This window comes from Thermobia domestica, chromosome 13 (genome assembly GCF_964235325.1).
Source record: "Thermobia domestica chromosome 13, izTheDome1.hap1.1, whole genome shotgun sequence".
Lineage (NCBI taxonomy): Eukaryota > Metazoa > Arthropoda > Insecta > Zygentoma > Lepismatidae > Thermobia > Thermobia domestica.
Window position 1 is genome coordinate 70,621,584 of NC_137466.1, and position 22,831 is coordinate 70,644,414.

Consider the following 22,831-nt stretch of genomic DNA (forward strand, 5'->3'; position numbering starts at 1 on the left):
ACCTGCCACCAACGAAGCGATCGGCTGTATGTTTATATGCCACGGTCGTCTCGAACGAGTTAAACATAATAATTTAAAAAAGTGAAGATCATGTGCCCTCCCATCTCCTCTAACGGCTTATCAGCTACTGATTTCCTCAAGATGCATCCATTTTAGGTGATAATTCCTATCTTGCCTGAGATATGATTGGAGAATTTCTGTACTAAAGAGGACATTTCTGTATTACATTATTAACTATCAGCACTATGAAACTGTTAAATCATAAAGCGAAATTATAATCATTCGTTCTCCTTTTGTGGCTGGTGTTGAAATATTGAAAACAGACCGTAAGTAAATACTCTACTCAAGGGGCATAAGCCTTTAGGACCCCAACCTGTGTGCTAGAATTAATTGAAAACAAATAAATACCGGTACATATATTAAGAACTTACGTGATGCAACATAAAAATCAAACAAATGAGCCGTTAGGCGAGATGGGATTAGGCAGGATAGGATTGAACTAAAACATAAGCAATTAATATTCTACACCTAATACATGATACTTCCGTTTATTTATATTACTTTTGAATATCAAGAAAATATATGTAAACATGCAAATCATGTATCTGAAAATTAATTTTAATATCTTAGAAAAATGTATTTGTTGAAAAAATATAACGATATTTTTCAAGGCTTATTCAAAGTTACGCCTTTCAGCCATATTATTATCCTATGGCTAAAGAAAGTTAGAACCATTGTATTCATGTTAGTATAATTTGGTCTTTAGAAGTTTTAGAGAACAGTACAGAAACTGTTAAGTGAATTAAAATAGCTAAACATTGGAAATTGATGTAAAATATCTGTAAAATCCAGGCTGGTGCTAATGAAGCTAATGAGACTTTCCCATAGAGAAGAAATTGACAGAAAAGATTCATAGTATGGTATTAAAATGAAGGAGAAAATTGTTGACTTACACTATTTTTGGCTTAATAAGTTTAAGTAACACATCTAATACGATTTAAGAAAACCAGAAGGAGCTTCTCAAATCCATAATATGGGTTCCCCTATTAACTTATGGTCTAACCCTCTTGGCTAATTCTATTATTTTAGCAGTTTGCTAGTGTATGTATCATGTATATACAACAGGATCAGCGAAACAGTACAAGTACGCACATCTTGCGTCACTTTCTTGTATTGGACTCAAGGAGCTCAAATCTCTCGAATATTTATGAACCTATATTTTTTAAAAGCCTTACTTTAATTGCCAACCTATCTAAGAAACTACATGAACGCAAAACTCTCACAGACTTTTCTTAAAAAACAAATAAAGACCTCAATCAAACGTTGTCTATTTACACGAAACAACTCAAGGTCTATTCGTCACATTTCTCTACTTGTCGTGTCTTTAAACTAGACTAAGCTAAATACAGTGACGCTATGCACACTAAGCAGATACGTAAGTGGTTTAAAATTGAGAGATTTATGATCAGTGTGTTGATTGACCCGTCACCTTTTCGCTGGTTATCTTAATTACACTCCTACCTCTTTCAGGTAGCTCAATATATCTCACGACGTTGGGTAAAACGGAAACTGAGAATGCATCTAAACTGTATTAGGAAATAACACAATAGAAATATCAATATTTAATTTCAAAACATTTAGAAGATAGAGGACTCAGAAAATTCCACATTTGATACTGACGTACTGCTGTTGTAAACGTTGAAACTTCAAATTTAGGGCAAACGTGGATCTTACAGCAAAAATAACGGAGGAAAAAATGTTGAAAAACACCCATTTCACCCTCGAACTAGAAACAAAAGACTTGAATTTATACATTACTGTCTAATATGTGACTTAAAGGCTATTTATCAACTTCATAACTATTTTTACATCATGATCACCATAGGTATTCCGACATTATTGCTAGTCACTTGTCACAACTGACAAGCTTTCATGCACCACGGTCTTCAGCTAGCCTCTTCGTCTTTACATACGAATTTTCTGTTTTGATATCATTCCTTAATTGTAGTCTCCTTCACCCCCTCCCTTTTTTCTATCACCATACGCTCTAGCACGTTTCTGATGATGTAATTAATTGTCAGTCAATTTATCAATCAGTTTCTCTTCTCCTTTTCAATACGTATTATAATTTAATGTTACTAAAAAAATATTAGATAGAGCCAAAGAAATATTTTAATATTGAAGCATTTAAGAAATACAGGCCTCCAAAAATGACATATTTTGACACTAATTGACTGATCATCCTCTGTCATGAAAACATAATATTTACTTTTTGTACCTTCATGAACGAGAAACATGGAAATCCTCTAATATTTGCATCATCTGTTGAGAAACACATTCAAATAAATTGTTGTACTCACTCCTCCACAGATGTTCATGAAATTGTAGAGTCTTGTAAGATTTTTGATAGTCTTTGATAAGATTTTTTCATAGTTGTTGATGTTCGACATTTAAAAAAAATGCGTGAAATTTCCAGAATGAACAAGTTACTGTGCTTTCGTTCACTGCGCCTTCCTCTTTCACATGGCGAATGTTTTGGATTGCTGTCACAGTGTTATGCTCGAGTTCGAACTCACACAGTAACAATTCACGTATTAGATGCTATTGAGCACTCGTCATCTTTGTTTCTGAAAACTGATGAGATTCTGATGGACTGTTGACTTCAATGTTAAATAGTCCGCTTGCTACACTATCTCTTAGGCCAGTTAGACCTTTCTCTTACGGTCGATCACGGTGTATACACTCTCCTAGTGTTTGGATTGTCGAAAAATTGCAAGACTTATGAATCATCTTTATATATGGTAACTTATTCTAACCTAATATTTCAAGGGATCCTTTATTTTTGTTAGTGGGTAACTTTTGTTCATATACTGTACGCCAAAACAATGTTAATAACATGATAGCTTAAATGACATGATTCACCACATACAAAATATATTTCGATGTACCTAATTATAAAGACCCAAAAGTATCCTCTAAACAACGAAATTTTTGTGTCCTTTGATAATTTTGTATTGGTACTTTTAGAATTTGATCGAGTGTGGATCGGAGGGCGAGTGGACAATGATAAGTTTAAATGGATGGCAACTGGAGGAGATATCCCAACAGACATGGAAAAATTCCCGTTTTGGTTAACGAATTTGGAAAGTGGAACAAGGAAGGACAAAGAATGTTTACTCCTTGATAGCCACAAAGGCCCCCACTTCCTGGATGAGAACTGCGAGAGGGAGAGATTTGTATTGTGTGAAGAAGGCAAGTTTCTTTTTTTATTTGTTAAAATACTATTTTGTGTTTTACATAATAATCTATTGTAAGGTTTTGAATTGTGAAATTAAATGAGTGTATTACTAAGCTTCTAACTTTCTCCAGTATTTTGTTGTTTGAAAACGAGTAACAGTGTCAAATGTATATCTCGTAAAAGAGTTTGGTTTGTATGGCAATTAATATAGAGTAATTGGTAATATATTTCTACTATTTCCGGCTTTAGTAGATAGATTGGAGTTGAGATGGGACAAATTATTGGGATGCTTAATTAAATGCAGAAAACCGTTTATCGCTATCTATTACCTTTTCATAGAACTTAGAAAGTTAGTTAGGGAATTCTCTATGTGTGTGTGTGTGTGTGTGTGTGTGTGTGTGTGTATCTGTTACTTGCGAAATTTTCAATTTTGTGCTCTCCGTTCTGTAGAACATAAAGAACTAACTGAGAAAGAGATGGAATTTTACGCGTCACTCTTACCATACCCGAGTCAGAGGATGGTGTACATGTTGGTACCGAATTGTAGCCGGGAGCCACTGGCCAATTAGCCACGGTTCCCCAGATATTGCCCCAAAATGTTTGGATTTCGGGAGATTTAAGGAGCTATATCTCGGGAACCGTAAGTTATAGAGAGATAATATTTTGGGAATTTTAAAATTTTGAGCCCTCCATTTTGAGCACGTGTCTTCGTAAAACAACACATCGTAGAAGTTTTAATAGGGCTCTTAAACAAAACATGTGGAAAAAATTTAGTATCAGGGAATCATAAATGGACAGATATATTACAAGAATTGTTTAATGAGTATAGTAATAAAGTACATAGAACAATATTGGTATAAAGCCTGTAAAAGTTACTAAGAAAAATTAATTCTTTTAAAGTTCGTTCTGGCAATGCTCTTGAAGCATTCTCATCTTTTTTTTTTTTTAAATTTGGATTCATTGTTGTGAGACTAGGTTTAATATATGTTCTATGCAAACCTATTACCACTTCTGCTTCTAATTAATATTGACTACAGTACAGAGAAAATGGTAATGGAATGCCACAAATCTATTTTATTAGCTCTCTGCTTAAGCATACGAGTGCATATACGTGTAGTTTCACTCCAGCTGTACTCGTATGTACAGGTATATATTGTTGGGTGGATGGATGAGTATGTTCTTATTTTGTGGCGATCAACGTGAAAACCGGAAGTGGTTGATTTATTTCACTTAAAAGGCCCCATCAAATTAAAATACCTCTAATTTTACGTGATATCTTCAAATAGATATAAGATAATCGAAAAGTGGAACAAGATCTCCCTAGACAATATTATTTTACATGAGACACCGTTATCAAGCCACGCTTAACTGCTTTCGATTTCCAGCCATTTAGAAAATCGGCATTTATTTTCGCGTTTCTAAATGACTGCAAACGGAAAACTACTAGGTGACTCGTGATAACGGTATCTTATGCAAAATAACATTGTCTAGGGCGATCTTGTTCCACATTTTAATTATCTTTTACCTATTTGAAGATATCACATAATTACTGTAAAATTAGCGGTATTTTAATTTCGCAGTTGAAAAAGAGTATTAAGAGATAAGATCGCACTTATTCTTAGAACATTGAAATGTTTAAGAAACAACACTGATCGACATCTCTTATCATTATTGCTCTGTGTACGTGAATATTGAAGCTGAAAGTTGAAATACTTTTCTATCACTTCCGGTTTATAGAGCTCTTATCTAGTAGAGAGCTAAGGAAGAAGATGAAATGTATTCTTGGAACGTATCATCGATTTGCAGGAAACCGTTGCTCGGTATCTATTACCATTTCCACACTATAGTAGTCATAGTTAAAACTGAAAATATTTCATTTCTATCATTTTTTGTTTGAATATCAGCCCCATCGACGAATTTAGTGTCTTTCTGTTTGGTATATTCCCTTTTTAGTCCACAACCCTGTTGCCAAATTATGCTGTTATCTCTATTTAATTTAAGATGATGAAACAGGAACTCCTATTTGACCTATTTCTGCTTGGAGTAATCTACTGGAAGAGGGATATTTAATATCGTAGGGATTATTATTTTTTTTACAATTGTAATCTATATTTTTATTTGCATATGTAAAATACATATTTCTTGCTGGTTGCTACACATACTTTACAAAATAAATAATAAGGATAATGACAGTAACAATGATGAAAAATGCAACTAGTAATATATATATATATGTGTGTGTATATATATATATATATATATAGAACAAATTAACTTCATAACTAAAAATAGCGAATAAGTCCATCCTCCACATGTTTGGAAGTAACAGGAGAAAATAGCACGGAGTTGACAAAATTTAGTTTACAAACTTTTCAGTCGAAAGTGTTCATTAATTCAGATTCATCTCAAATAAAAAACTTCTTCCATTTTTGAAGAAGGGAAGGAACTTAAAATGCTGACCGCTTTACCTCTCTGTATTGCTAAACTAATACGCTGAAGTAAAAATTGTGCACTTCTCGTATCTCCCGTCTTGAGGTTTAAGTTCGACCCAATTTCCTTTAGGAACTCTCTAGCTTCCCGCCTAAAAACTCCTATAGTTTCTGTAGCAATCTTAGATTAAATTTTAGTAGCAATTTTAGATTAAAGAAAAAATCTAATCTTCTATAATGAATGGTACAATAAATACCCAAATAACAGGATTCCTAGAATTTTCTTCAGCAAAATCTGGAGGAAACTTCCGCATTCATGTGATAACAGTAGGCGTTTCCAAGCAACTGGAAATATAGATATATATACATATATATACAGGGAGTTAACGAACTATACCGACAAACTGTAAGAGGTGATTCCTCATATTAAAATAAGAGAAAAAGTTTATTTGGACCTATGACATAAAGTGCATAGTTTCACAACTAGGGCTGTCCAAAATCACGAAAAGGCCGCATTTCAATAGGCCCTATTTCGAATTCCAGAAACTGTGGATGGTGGTCCTTATCAGCGTAAAGGAAGTCACACAATCCAAAAGTGCATATTTCGACAATTTTCAATAGGTGTACGGGGTATTCCCTACAGTGTGTAATTCTCAGATATGCTGTCAATAGAGTTTTCAGATATACCCTGATTTCAAGGAGGGCACAAAGTAGGCAGAGTTTAAGCCTTGACAACAATGGACATCCAGTTCTTCGGAGGGAAGTCGGAAGTGTTAGGAACCGGCAGCTCCTTTTTTTTTGTGTGTGTGTGTGTGTGTTCGGAATAATGTGTGATGCGATGTATTTCGTCACGGTATATTTCACGTTTTCTTCAATTGTAAACGTGAAAGAAAACATTGCAGCATGCGTTTTCCCGAGTGCGAGAAACCGTGCTGCTGATGATCATTAAGATTTCCGACATTGCGCCAAAGAATTCCGTGTTCACTGCTATCAAGGCTTAACGTTTGCCTACTTTGGACCAATCATAGAGTCAGAGAATACCTCAAATTCGGTTAATGGCATGTCAGGGAATTTCACCCTGTATGGAATACTCTGTACACCCACTGAAAATTAATGAAATATACATTTTTGGATTGCTTATGCGTGGCTTCCTTTACGGTGATTAGGACCACCATCCACAGTTTCTAGAATTCGAAATAAGGCCTGTTGAAATTTCGCTTTTTCGCGATTTTGGACAGCCCTAGCTCTGAAACACTTTCCCCTACATGTCCATGTGAACTTATCCTCTTATTTTGATGTAAGGAATCACCTCTTACAGTTTGTCGGTATAGTTTATTAACATCCTGTATATATTAAAAAGTTTATTATGCTAATGTTAAACTTCTTGCATGTTTCAAATTTATTTCTTTTCTTTCTTTCCTTTCTTCTTAACAGTAGGTAACTGTGTTGGTACCTTAAAATTGTAATAAACTATTGTTGAATTCGTGATAATTTCTTGAAATTATTGCATTTTCCTTCTTAGTACTTTTTGAATTAAAAGATCCAATATATTTCAGGCAAAAATTTTCTTCTAGGCCTTATATCTGGAGAACTATATATAGTGTAACCAAACCAAAACTACCACTTAACTCAGTATGGTGTACTTATTCCGTAAAAAATACAAAAACTCTTTTTAGGGGCCACTCAAGAGTTTTGTGGCTCCTGATCCAAAAAATTCAATATATTTCATTCAAGCAAACATTTCCATATGCCTCATATCTCGAGAACATCATATAGCGTAGCCAAACCTAAATTATCACTTAATTCAGTATGATGTGTTTATTTTTAAAAAACTCGGTTTAGGCACCGTTCGAAAATTTTGTGACCGCTGGTCCAAAAGATCCAATATATTTTATTTAATCAAACATTTTCTTAATTTTGTAATATTTTGAATAAATTTATTAAAAACGAATTTGCAAGATAAACAAATCCTTTGTTGTGATTGGCTATTCAAGAAGAACATCTAGCAAACAGAAGATCTTTAAATTATACTTAGTTTTGTTTTGATTGGCTGTTACGAACAATATGACGAAGTAAGAAATAGAAGATTCCAGAAACTAACAAAGCGGATACAATTATAATAGAATCTAACGGTAATACGTCATTATTTTATTTGAAACTGAATGTGAATAGTCTTGTGTGTGTAAGTGGTGCTGGGATTAAGTTCAAAGTGTGCAAGAAGATTACTCTCTTATGAAGGCTGTCTCTATCGCAGAAAAATCATATCAGAAGTGCAGGCATGGATGCAAAGCTACAATTTTTCTTATTGTTGATGACTTTCTATCAAAATCAGGTACACGTTCTCATGAATCAGAAGAGGCAACACTCAAAGCCAGATGCTTAGTAGATGATACGAAGACCAAGGTGTGTGAAAATCCTTTAGTAGTGGTTCCAAAAATATTTCGGTATGTTATTTACTTCCATTTGTTTATAGTGATTGAAATAAAAATGGTTGTTGAAAAGTTTTGAACTTAACTAAAATCCATTTATCTTTTAAGATTATTTGCTATACAATTATAATTAATTTCAGTTGAACACAGTTCATGTGCCTAGAAAATAAATTATTATTACGTGACGTAAAAATATTTTGATTGAAATTGTTTTAGTCAATACGCATTATACCAAAATATTAACATAATCTGATGTGATAATTTTGAGATTTACAGAAGAACTATTGCAAAGGAGTAAGTGGGTCCGAAGTTTTACAAAATGTTGATGAAATTAAAGCGAACGCAATAAATGTATGCCACGACTTCCCCATACAGTATAATCCGTTTTGAAGAAGAAATGGGAAGTTTGAATGAGCAGAAATTCCTCCTGCATCAGACTGCATATTGGTAAGAAATATTTAATTACTCTTTTTGTGGATGCACAAAGTACAGATCACAATGATGTGGAAGGTCAACAAATGCTAAATAAATATCAATATACTGTTTGATATAGAAAACCTATGCTACTAAGCTATCAGAAAACTTTTACGAAATATATTTTATAGCGTTACTTTTTGATACTTAAACTAAACTAAATGGTTTTATGTATTCTAATAGTATAGTGAAAGACGTTTATTATATATTTTTAATTTTATGTAATTCATATGATATATGATGAACAACTAGTTTATTTCAGTAAACTTCTTAATAAGGTTTAATTATGATAAAGATATTGATTTGGACCTTTTTGATTAATTACTCTTTTCTCTCATTAGGTTTTTGGAATGATTGGCAATCTGAAGAAATTACCAAGCGCTGGTATGATTTTGATCGATGGAACATTCAAAGTTGTTCCTTTCTGTCAACTGTACACGTTGGGGCAAGCTTTTCCACTTTTTTTCTGCTCATTTTCTAGTAGAAAAAACGATTATTCTAGACTGTTACGTTCGAACAAGTAGTAAGCTACTGACTATGGCATGCTATCCAATTGCAATTAGAATTTGAGAGGACGGCTACTAGGAAATCAACTTTTCCCACTAGACCCCTATGTGTAGTGTATGTGGAGGAAGATTTAAGTATTAGGGCTTTCTACACTTTAACAACATGATCAGGAAGTTAAAAGCTAGATTCGTCGCTCTGCTTCTCTGCCACTGGTTCCTATAGAAAGCTTTCGGGATGTACTTGTAAAATCTACTTATACAAGAATCTGCTCTAGAAGTGCCAAACAAAAATGAATTCCACGAAAGTATGGTCGATACTTAGGTTGATGAGCGTACGAACTTTGTCTCTTTTATCAATCCGTAAATGGTTTCTTTCCTTTCTTTCTTTTTCTTTTTTTAGTACATAGATAGTGTATGGTGCGTTCAGTGCAAAAAGGAATCAAGTCTTTTTTTTTGTCAATTTGGATACATTTGATGTTTAAGGAACCTATCTGAAGCTCCTTTCAAAGCTTCAAAGACTCATCCGCAGATTTTGTAACCAACTTTTATAATTTAAAACACGGGATTAATTTTCCCATGCTAACTTTGGTAACTGTACCTGATTCTCTTGTGCTCTGAACACCGCATAAGTCTTTAGAGTGGAGTACTTTCATTCTCTAGGATTGTAATTAAATTAATTACAATTCGTATGGTAGTTTAAATAGCCAATTTTGGTAATACTGTTTACTGGTACTAATTACTTCTCATTAAATTTTCAGCATATTGGGGAATCAGTATGGCACAAATAATATATCGTAGAAGGTTGGCGTTCGACATTCAACCGAAAACTTACCAAAGAACATCCCAATATTCTTGCTTTTATATCAGTATGACAGGAAGAACAAAATGAAAACAAAAGTGCAATTTTGATACTTGAAGTTGATCAAAAGCCTCGGACGGACCAAAGTTGAAGTAGGCGCCTTGATGAGCGTATCAAAACATAGAAATTCAGGTCGGAATCTCACCATATTGATCTGATGCACTATGTAGACGCTGTAAGTTATTGCTTCCATTTAAAAGCTGGAAGGACATGAACATGGAGATGTAAATGCCATGAATTGTATATAACTGTAATCAGTGCACTCTTTACTTTATAATAGCATGAATTTTAAATTCAGTGTATGCAATCAATGACATCATTGTAGTTGGTAGGTACATTGTAGCGGAAATGCTGATAATGTTTTCTGTAACTAAATATTTTTATTTTCCTTCTATTTGCTTTGTATGTTTCATGGGTATTTGTACGGTGGTTTTTTCAGAAATTGTATAAATTCTGCTTCAGTTTGTGCTATTTTTCTCTTTTTACTTGAAAACTGAATGGTAGGAGTTGAGGAAAATATATATAATGAAAAAAACTTGGATATCGAAAATGTTTTTTTTTTCGAGAGATTAGGTGAAATAATTATAGGAGAAACAGGGTTTACTGTTTCGCCTCCATCTAAGGTAATAGGAAGGTAATGATATTAATCTAAGGCTGTAGGCGAAAGAGCAATAAGCAAAATATGCATGAACCACGAATTTGATTCCTAATGTTTGATCTTCTGCATTTTGGCCACACTGATGGTAACACACCAAATACTTTTTGAGACTCTTTTTATTGCTAGACGCACAGAATAAATATATAAAGGAGTTTTGGTAAACGAATTCCTTAATTGGTGAAATACAAGAACTTGCAAATCGTTCTTGCACATGCATAATATTTACAGTAGCTTCTGTTATCTATTATCACTATACTCGGAGCAAAATAAGAAAAGAATTGACATTTGGAAGATCACCAGTTGGTATGTTGCCACCTTGTGAGTACTCCGATCAAGCATTTGATGTGTTCCTTCCACATCTATTGAGAAACACTTCTGAGCATCTGTTATAATGCGGCAACATTGTAATGTTGTTGTCCCGTTTTAGAGAAACTCTCTACCTATAACTATCACTGTGATGTTTATGACTGGCCTCTTTCACGGCGGCCTTAATGACCCCGTGACGTAGTTTTCCTTCTCAAGTTATATATCCACGTATCTTTGAATTATTATTTCGCTTCATGTACAAGAAAGTGTCAAAAGGTTTGTGCAATCACCTATAAGGTAACGAACTATGAACCTGATGCATTTTATAGTTAGGTTCTTATATGTTAACCATTCAATGTATGGACTTGTGTCTTTCTTTTTGCAGGAATATCACTAAAGCTATGATGATTGACAACCTTCAGGCACGGAGTGTCATTAAGTTCCTCCATCTTCAGAGGAAATCAGTATAGCAGATCCACGAAGAAATGAAAGAAGTCTATGGGATGAAATTCCATCCTATGAGATAGTATTCAAGTGGGAACGGCAATTTCAAACTGGATACATAATCACCGAGGGCGCCTCTAAATCCGGAAGACCATCCTTCACGATTTATGTCGCCATGGCGGAGAAAGTTGAAATTATAATGGAACACAGAAGGATAACCACTGAAAGTGCTATTTATGCAATAAGTTCGAGTTATGGGTCTGCCTGGAATATCATTCACAACAAGCCGGATCTTCAGGAAGTGTCAGCACGGTGGGTCCAACCGACTGTTCACACCTTGCGCAGGCGCTGCAAGAGAAATGTATCGCTGTGAGGTGGATGAAGATAACTTTTTCTACAGATTAGTGACAATGGATTAAAGTTGGATTTATGTTTATGATCCAGAAACAAAGGAAATGAGTAAACAATGGAAAACCGGCTCCTCCCTCTTTAAAAAGCTACGAGTGCAGAAGTCTGCCACCAAAGTGATGCTAAGCAGGGACTGCTTAGGAGTGATGACAAATTACCTACCATATTGGCAAAATATTAGTACTACTTATTATTTCCATCTCCTGAGTAAATTACGAGAGGAACTGAAGCAGAAACATCCTGAGTTGGTCACAAAAGGAGTGCTGTTATTGACAGACAATGCACCAGCTCATTACACATATTTACAACACTCGACTTTATTTCGCATTTTATAACCAACTCTAAAGACTTAACTCACTTCTTCACCTTAAACGTTTGAAGTTACCGATTAGAATTGCCGGAAGAACGATCTTCACTGAGGCAAGACAATACCGAAGTAGGAAAAAGAATAAGAAAGCTTCAATTGCGATGCACTGACAATTCACTCAACAATTAGCACCTCTAGCGGCTACAAACACATACCTAAGACCTACAACCTTCTTTGTTTCTCCTGACCAATTTTAATAATGTATGTCGCTTTTGTTTTGCATATTTATTATTATTATTATTATTATTATTATTATTTGTTGTTGTTCTTGGAGTAACCATTCATATATATTTGTATGGATAAGCCAGAACTAGCCTAAGAGGTATTTTTTAAGTCTTCACTGAGTGAAATCAGCCGAAAATGAAACTTACCAACAAAGGAAACTAACAGTAAATGTATTAACTACTCTCACTTAATAGAATCACAGGCAACGTTAGAATCAGGAAAAAGGTGAGTCATGCCTCAAGGACACGCAGGTAACAAATAAGTACTGCTATGTTAAGTTCGAGATAAATGGCGTCAGATCCACCGGTTGTATAAACTAGTGCTGTCGAAATCGGTTTTTGATAAAAAAAAACGAAAACCGGTTTTTGAAAAAAGTGAAATTTTATAAAACCGAAATGTCGGTTTTGAAAACCGCATTTACGGTTTCGGTTTTAAAAGCCGTATATGCGGTTTCGGTTTCGAAAACCGCATTTGCGGTTTTCGGTTTTCAGAAAAACGGTTTCCTTAAAACCCGAAACCGCAAATGTCACAAAAATTCAACAGCACTAATATCAAGTAACGACGAGAAAAGAGCAAAGAATCTTTCTTTCCCCACTTCGGCTCACAGTTGCCAAATGGAGGGAAATTCCCCTTGGCTTACGGAAAAAATGTTCAAAATTTGCGGAGGGGAAAGAAGGTATTTTTTTCTTAAAATGTCTTAAAATGTAGGGAAATTCTTGGTAAGTATACTCTTAGAATTGGCAGAATAAGAAAAAAAATAAGTTGCAATTTCTCATAAAGAGGCACGGCTATCGTTATTGGGAAGTAAAAAGATACAGAATAAAACATGATCGGTGTTTTCTTCAGGTATAAACTATTGACTTACGATAAGAAACCAGTCAACACATGCAAAATCACAACATTCACATTTATCGGAGTGACAACAATTCAATAATAAAATTGTGTATTGCGATCTAGATTTTCTTTCTTTTCTTTTCTTTTTTTCTTTTCTTTTTTTTTTAGAAAAAGGGAGATGGTGCTTTTATGTTAAAGAAAGAAAGAGTGGCAGTGCTATTTTTAAAAAAAACAAGGTGAAAGGGTAATAGTGATAAAAAAAAGATCTCAGTCTAAGTGGATGAGATTTTAAATTGAATTTCGTGAGTTGCATGTGCAGTGATCTTAAATAGGGATATACCTTATTTTCTATTTGGCTCAGTGTTGCAATATTACCTGATTTTAGCAGGTACCACCCGATTTTCAGGTTTTATATTCGTGCCCCGCTTAAACATATCTTAATTACAAAAAAAAAAAAAACCCGCTTTTTGAGACCTGAGAAAAATCTAAGACGACTTAGTTTATAAAGTGTTGGTATATTCAACGTAAACCGCTACACCTCTGACAATCTCAATCGCGATTGAGTTAAATTTGGATTCGCGCTCAGGCTCAGGCTGTGGGTTATCTAAGCAGTGCGTGTGTGCAGGGCCGTTTGCTAATAAGAGATGTGCTCTAATTCACAGTGGTTTTCTTTGTGTAGTTCATGTGTTTTTAACGAATGAATATTCGTTTGTAGATGTTGTGACAAACATACTTGAATTATTCATGCCTTCATAAGCTAAAGAATGACGAGCGACAATTTCAAGTGTAACTTTAAAGACTCCTATAGAAGCGTATTTAAGTTTGTTAGCCAGGGCAGAACTCACGTCAGTTTGAAGCAAAATGTACACTCTGGAAAACTGTTTCGTTTGAAAAGTAGGCTGCAGGGAAGCAAACTGGACCCACCTAATTTTTATATATTTTGTAAATTAGACCACGAGGAACACGAGCCTGAAGGAATTTTGACATTCCGAATTACGGAACTCGAGATATTCGATCATAAAGTGACCACAGAAATAAACTGCACCACACCTTATTTTTATATATTTTGTAAATTAGACCACGAGGAACACGAATCTGAAGGAATTTTAACATTCCGAACTTCGGAACTCGAGATATTCGAGCATAAAGTGACAACGGAAGTAAACCGGACCCACCTGATTTTTATATATTTTGTAAACTAGACCACGAGGAACACGAATCTGAAGGATTTTTAACATTCCAACTTCCGGAACTCGAGATATTAAAACTTAAAGTTTAATATAGACGCTATTCCCATCAGGATCCTACCGCCTACAGTCGGACAATTTGTCCATGCCGACCAGATGCCGCAGTCGTATTGCCGGCGCCGAACACCGGCGTCCTTCCGCACGATTTTCGACCGCGACGATTAGTTGCCTTGCCGAGCAGTCGGCAAACAGCCGAAAATTAGCATTAAATGCGTCGGGGCCACCGTCGAAAAGAGGACGGCATAAGGAGTCGGCAGAGGGTCACAAAAAGGCCTTTCCGACTGTTTTGCCGACTCTGACGGTCGGCAACAGTCGGTAAAGAATCGGCAAACGTCATTTTATTTTAAGATTTTCGACCGCTTGCCGCCTCGGCAAAAGGTCGGCAACTTTGAGCAAGGAGATTGTCGTTCCACCGCGTACGGGTGTCGGCTGCCACCGTCGTCGACGGCAATCCCTCTTTCCGACCGCGACTTCCTAATGGGAATGTGTCTATATGAAAAGACACAATATGGTAATGATTTTAGGTAGAGTCAATAATGGACCGAAATTTATCCCCTTCACCAATTTATTATAAGAGGAGAAGAAATGGGTGTTTGCACGGTGCCCCTTTTCTCAAGGCAGTCTCCAAGGCACCTGCCGGTTCTGGTGAGTCTTGAAAGGTAGCCCCCTCAGCTCAAGGCAGCTTGGCGAGGTTTGGTTGTAGCAAGGACCCCTAGTCCAGTGCGTTCTCGGGTAAGGATAGGTGTACCCCTAGTCCAGTGCGGTGTAGGTGATTTAATCAGTTGGACGACTTATGCTGGGTCCCTCAGTGGTCCGCCTTTTATCTGTCCTCTTCGGGTCCTTCCGTGAGGTCCGTCTTCTTTGGGCGATCCTCGGTGCCCTTTCTGCCGGCTTTCCTTCTGCTCTGCTGTTTACAATCAATAGCATGTATTGTGTTGATATGTTCTTTTGTCCTGATGTGGGGATCCTTACAATATTCTCTATACGAAACATATTATGTCCTGTGAGATATATAAAGGTAACCAAGAAAGTTCTGTCACTTTTTGTGGATGTCTGTGTTCAATTGGCCCTCACACCGTAAGTTGAATGCGAATGGAGATAAGGCGAAGGTCAGTTTTTGGTGTGGGTATATCCAACATACTACCTGGTTGTAGCGGTTCACTTACAACGTTAACTTGTGTAAGGACAGAGTGAATATGGAACCTCCACAGAGCGTCATAAGGACGTGTATGAAGTACGAGTTGAAACTTGGGTCAAACGCCACTGCAGCGGGGCGGAAGATATCGCAGGCCTTTCGTGAGGGTGTCGTGATTACGTAGACAGTGCAAGGTGGTTTAGCAAGTTTAAGGACGGTGACGAAACACTCATGAAACACGCACCACGTGCCGGAAGATCAATACATGTACAAAATGAAGATCTTCAGGTAGCAATCGAGGCGAACAGTGGACAGACATGTGAGGAACTGGGGCTAACATTCAGTGTGAGTGGAGAAAGCATTCGGCAGCACCTCCATCAACTTGGGAAGCACTACGAGTTGGGTCTAGGTCCCACATGATTTTGACACCGGGCCAGAAGGCTACGCGAGCAGACACCTGTGTTTCTTTGCTGTCTCGTTTGAGGAAGGAGTCATTTCTGGATAGAATGAGACGTGGGTCCTGTACGAAGCTCCACGGCGTCGTAATCATTGGTTAAAATCCCATGAACCGGTTCCAAAACAGCTGAAACCAGTAATGCAGCAGAAAGTCCTGCTATGTGTTTGGTGGACTACTCGCGACATCGTGCATCAGGAATTGCTACCGGCTGGTTAGAGCAGATCATTAATGCAACTGTGTACTGTCAGTAGTTGAGCCGTGTTCAAGAAAACACAAAACCCTGGAGCCAGCACTTCTCAATCGCTAAGGAGTTCTCCCGTTACGGGACAACGCCAAGCCCCGCATGGCTAGAATGATACCGATGGGTACTATTTTTGATCTTCCAGGTACGTCTTAGATGATATATCGATGCTCTAAGGCTATAGGTCAAAAAGCTACAGAACTTTCGTCGTTACTTTTATACATACTATATAAAACTCCTGTATAAGTTCTAATATCTCGAGTTTGGGAAGTCGGAATGTCAAAATTCCTTCAGATTATTGTTCATTTTGCTCTAGTTTACAAAATATATAAAAATCAAATGAGGTCCTTTTTCTGCTTCCGTGGTCACTTTATGTTCGAATATCTTGAGTTCCGACATTCGAAATGCCAAAATTCCTCGTGGTGTAATTTACAAAATATATGAAAATGAGGTGGGGTCCAATTTGCTTCCCAGCAACCGAAAAGTACATTGGAAGTGTCATCAAAAAATAACTAAAAAGGGGCGAAAGATCCCAGGTCATTATTTTTAACACACAAGTTCACATACTTACGGTTTAGAATCCCCCACTTTTCTGATTTTCGCTTATAGCACCGCAAACACGGTTTCGGGCGGCTTTCGTTTTCGAAAAGAGCTTTTGCGGTTTCGATTTTGAAAACTGCATTTGCGCTTCTCGATTTTCAGAAAACAGCCTTTTTTCAAAAACCGAAAATCGCAAATGTCACAAAAATTCGACAGCACTAGTCTAAACCTCTGGTTAATTTTTCATTGTGCTGAAAAATGCTGCTTCTCGTATACGCGAAAATACGGTAAATCAATTTTCAATTTTATATTTTAATCCTTGTCAAGCCAATATTTAAATTTCCTGCTTTCCTACCCTATTTTTTCAGTAATTGAATAACACCTTACCGGTAACTCTTTTAAAGCTTTTCTTTTTTTTTTCAAGTATAAAGACAAGTTGGCAGAGCAATACTGAAGTTTCTTTTATATTACATTTAGCGGGCCTGTGCTCGGGACATCGCGCAGGCATTTAAGTGGCAAATATGTACTGCAGTTCCCGGTTTAACCCGTAAGTACTATGGACCGTCTCTCAGACCGCTGCTACTTTTCGTATCATTATATTTTCCACAGTCTCACTACTACAAGTGTATATTTTCGTCTACCTTCCTGTCTAGCAAATGGTTACATGTTGTGAAGTTCGTGTTATAATTGATCCCCTGTGCGCGGAGCTGGAGGGGCCAAGCGGTCTCACAGACGTACTATAGTAGTTACGTGGGTATTTTGCTGCACAGTTGTCTTTCGCTATCTACTGATTATTAGCAGTTTTCTGTCTTACCATGCTGCACGTCTTGCACCACACATCAAATAATGACCCCGAGACTGAAAAATCTGAAATAATCATATTTTATAACATGAGTAAAGGCGGAGTGGATACTCTAGACAAAAAATGTACAGATTGCACATCAAGTCGTCGAACAAGACGATAGCCATTGACAATTTTCTTTATGCTGGTGGATGTTGCGTATGGTGTCAATGCGTATGTCTTGTATCAAGTCTACGTTAAGTCCGCAGTGATGACAAGACTTTATTCCATGAAAACGTTGACAAAAGGACTTGTTAGGCCTCACATAGAACGTAGATTGTTTATCGGACATCTGCTGACAGCTGAGTTTTTCAATCAAGAGCATACTACAGCTTGAAAGTGAGTTTCCCACCATCGCGCACAAGGAGTTGAAAAGGAAAACATAGTTCACTCTCCACTGAGTTGTAAGCGGAAAGCAAAGATATTCGTGTCAGCGGTGTGGGGTACCAATTTCCTTGCAGTGCAGAATAAAAAAGATATAAGTGCCTACCTGAAGAAAGTGTATGCTGTCAGAAAAGTTAGTGCGGTAATTTCTTTACCGGCAAAACGTATTTTCTTTACTCTCGCGATGATATAAGAACTAAAAATAAGTTTTATTCATTACCTTTTTACTACAAAAAATGTACAACTATACAGCTGTACAGTACAACTATACAGTACTTTCTTGTAAGTTTAAGAAAGCTAAAATTCCATGTTTTTTCTCCGTTTTTACTGTATTTTTATTCTCAGTGCATCTATAAGAAGAGTGTATTTCAAATTAGTGTTATTTTGACTACATAGAAACGGAGAAAAAATTGAATATTTCAACAATTACAATTTTAAAATAACAATGAAAGCATTGTTGCAAATTTTGACTAAGTTCTTTTTCTCATTGCTTTAAAAATATGAAACTTTTTTTATAACGTGAAATTATTATGTTTTATTTTTCTACAAGCAACTAGGATATGTAGGATAGCATTTTAAAAATATGCAATAAAACTACTATTCAAAAAATGTGAAACAAGAATGCGGTCTGACAAACCGTTCCATAGTAGTTACGTGATTATTTTCGTCCATAGTACTTAAGGGTTAAAGAATTAATTTACAAAATGCATGTTCTGTATCATAGTTTCTTGTGTAGCAAAGTAACTAGACAAAGAAACGTTTTTTATGTTATTTTTAAAAATTTGTGTTGAAATCAACCCAACTGAAACAGTCTCTATTTTACAATTCTTCAAAATACAAATGGGTTCTGGAGATATTCAACGAAAGCAAGTAACGCCAGTTCAACTACACAGGCATTTATTTCAGTTTGGATCACATATCATATTATTATATTAAGATATTCTGTAAGAGGATGTTGTAAAATAGAAGATCTACCCATATGTATCTTCATCCTATTAACACAGTGAAAGCAAAAAGCAACCGAGCATCGTCACGCCTTATTGGTTACTCCCGTTTCTGTCATGAATGTTGGCTCGAAACATTGCGATCTTATTGGACGGAGCGGGCAGAGTGAGGGTGGCGAAAATGTAACGAATGACTTCACGATTCTGATGTATAAGCAGATCCTGTATTTTATAACATCCTTGATTTCTACAGTCTATAGTCTGTATCTATTGATTACGTATCCACTTTTTCGTTAACTAGTTTTCATATGCATTTACTTAAGTATACGAATAGTGGAAATGAAATGTAAACAGGACGCTGTGTCGCGCAAGGCTGTACGATCCTGCCAACTGGTTATTATTATTATTATTATTATTATTATTATTATTATTATTATTATTATTATTATTATTATTATTATTATTATTATTATTATTATTATATTTAGTAGTAGTATTCGTACTAATCAATATTTCTTGTTTTTGCATTTTCATGAAGGCATTTTAACAATTGTATAATCATATGAAAAAAGAACACTGCCACTAACACATCGCACATCCGGTGAAAGAGTATTAGAACTCATAAAATAGAAATTTTGAGTTATTCTCTAATTGGTGGTATTTTCGCAGAAACGTAACTAAACAAATTCATACCTAGATGGGAGAAATACCAGTATTCCAGGGAGCAATTTTGATAGAATAGCAAACTTTAAAAGCCATGTTCTTTGAAATGTGCATTTTTGAATTGTAACAGTCTTACACTGGGTATGCGACATCTTAATATACTTTAATTGTTGTATCTTGTAGAGGCTGCAAGTATGGTAAAAGATGTAAAAGCTTTCCCAGTAGAGAGAAAGGAATTTAATGGGAAAACGTATTCTTTTGTGGCTGGAAAAGCTAATCATAAAGATGCCGTCGACTATTGTACCACGAAAGAAAATGGGGAACTACTCAAAATACCTGGCTCTGAAAACGGCGTGGACAAAGAGCTCTGGACCTGGATTCTACGCGCGATGGCTGAACTCAAATCAGGTAGGCTACAGCAGTATAAAATATTATCTTGGTTGTAGTCAACATATTGGTCAATAATAGTCTACCTAGGTACTAGGAAAAACAGTTTAAACCTTACTGCAGTATTTCACTTCAGTAACAATGTTTTTAAGATCGAAAGATTTTATTTAGTCTATGAGGGAAATAATGAAAGATGAATACACCTATTTCCGATGTAAACTACACAGCCGTTTGAGAGCTTACTTGAAAATATACGATGACTAATATATCGATTCTGGTGGGAAACAGCATAGTTCAATTCCAGGTGGTAGTTCATCTGGTTCATATTGCATATTAAGTTTTATATTCAGTCTGAAATAATTTCGTTGCAAAATTAGGATATTAAAATTAAAATTAATCAATCAAGTAATATTGAATGTTTTACTTGATTGATGTGTTATTTTTGGAGTTATGAAATGCTATCATGGCGATTAGGACTAATATTTATGAAAAACGTTTAACTTTGCATTAGTTTAGATGATTCAACTACAATTCAAAATTGTTACATGACGTTCTTATTTACAGTATGTAGCACAGCTATGTGATTTTAAGAAAAATGTGAGTCACTTATCCTGTAAATGATATTCTATCAAAAATGCCTCCATTTTCTTTATACCTTCGAAAGATTCTCAAGTTTTGAAGGAAAAATTAAATATATTTTCAGTATTTTTGTTCAATAACAGTATAAAATAACACTGGTTGACATGGGTTTTGATGTCTGTAAACTAATTGCTATTTTGAACAACCATTTTGATACTGATCCCAAAACTATGCTTCTTTTTTTCCATCACCCACAGTTTTTCTATTTTTACCCGGTAGATGCCAGGGCGCATAATATTACAACAATGGATTATTTAGACATTCAAAGCTTTGTTGTAAATTCTTAAAAGTAACCAAAAGAAATACGTAACTTTTTGCTGTTATAACTAGTCTCATTAACTGATGTAATAAAGTGTAATTTTTTCATGTATCATATTACTTAATGTAAGAAATCACGGTAAGTGTTACTTAAACAATTTGTGTATACACAGCTCTAGGATACGGTGTTTTCACATACCTTACCAAGATACCTAACCTCTCTTGTGTCAGTTACTGAGCCAGCGAGGACCAAGTATAGCATACGTACTTGCGAGCATAGCACAATTACAGCACTTATGGGTCTGACGAAAGTTTTCACTTTTGGAGAGTGTCTTGTCTTTTGAACCTCTAACATTTTTTTCATTTTTTCCTCTTCATCTGGGCTTTGGCCCTCGGCTACTCTATCACGATGACGGACACTGGCAAAGTTAACGGATCTACGAATCTCGGTCAGGATGTAGGATTACAACCTCCACCACATAACATCGGGGCTAACGGTCGCCAAAAGACGCAGCCAAGGATTGTTACGGGAACACCTCGTTCAGACCGTAACTCTATTCCTTCCTACGCTGACTGCATCACTAAAGGACATAGAATTCGTTCTCGATCTTTCTCTGATGGCGAACAAGCGCTAGATTCAAAGAAGCAACGAATTACTCCCAGTGTTAATCAGACTACAACTGACAGCCATTGTATGGATTGGGCATCCACTTCTGCCGATAATCATCATCAGCAATGCCAGTCAGATCCCGTGTACAACTTCTTGCTAACCGACTACGATCAGAAGTATGACCGTGTTCGTGCTGTCTTCCAGCAATTAGTCAAGTATGTCCCTCGACCTGAAATCCGTGAAATTGTTAAGACACGCCGTGGCATCATTTTGAAATCCAGTAGCCCAAATTTCGCCACGCATGTTCGCAAAAAGGAAACTTATGAAATTTTTGGGACGAAAGCAAAGATTTCTACTTTACAACCGAGTACACGCAAAACTCCTCCTCCACCACGGCGACCTCCCATGCTGTCTGTAGTTATTCGTGGTGTAGAACCTGATCTTACTGATGACGAAATTCTTGCTGAACTCCATCAGGAAGGGCTATTTATAAAGCGTTGTATTAGGATCAACAACTACCAGGCACCAACTTATCTCGTACGAGTGCTGACTGATCAACTTCTATCCAAGGGCGCATATATCTATAGACGCAAATATAAGGTTGAGCCCTCTCGCACGCCAGCACCTCTGCCTGTTCGCTGCGAGAAATGTCAACAGTATAATTCACATCCAACAGCTGAATGCACAAACAACACCAAATGTGGCAATTTTTCCCGCGAACATCCTACAAAAAACTGTCCAAACCTTGAAAAGCCACCACGTTGTGATCACTGTTCTGAACGTCACCCAACGTACAGCTATAAATGTAAAGCTAAGCCTCAGCCTGATTTAGCTAAGCCTGAACTCGTTGTCCCCATACGTTCAGTCGATGCACCAACTCCACCAGCAAATTCATTGCGCCATCCAGTTACTGTCGAAGATCTACTCCGTTTTCTGACTATTTCACTACAGAACATCCACCCATTTCTTCGCAACTATATTCTATCTCAAATCATGCACGCAGCCAAACTGTTATTTAATCTACAACTACATGTAACGTATTCCGGACCAACAGTGCATTTTCAAATCCAACCACTTGAAGTTTATGTTTGATATGGACAACTCTACCTACGGACTTATATTCACTTTCATTATGAGTTACAATTTACTATTCCTTAACATACGAGCATTGTTGACGCACCAACTGCTCTTTACACAGCTCCTACAGGAAGAAAAAATGCATCATTTGCTCTTAATGAAACTTACCTTGCACCATATTTAACATGCTATATACCGAAGTATCACTTACTTCGACATAACGCACCAACT

General features: G+C 36.2%; 1 protein-coding gene across 1 annotated transcript in view; it reads left to right on the forward strand.

Moving 5' to 3' along the window:
- Positions 1 to 22,831, forward strand: part of LOC145668224 (uncharacterized) — a 65,368-nt gene that overhangs the window by 22,792 nt on the left and 19,745 nt on the right. The window contains exons 5-6 of the mRNA XM_081735876.1: positions 3,028 to 3,252; positions 19,813 to 20,037. Coding sequence (XP_081592002.1) covers positions 3,028 to 3,252; positions 19,813 to 20,037 — 450 coding nt within the window. The remainder of the gene's footprint in view (positions 1 to 3,027; positions 3,253 to 19,812; positions 20,038 to 22,831) is intronic.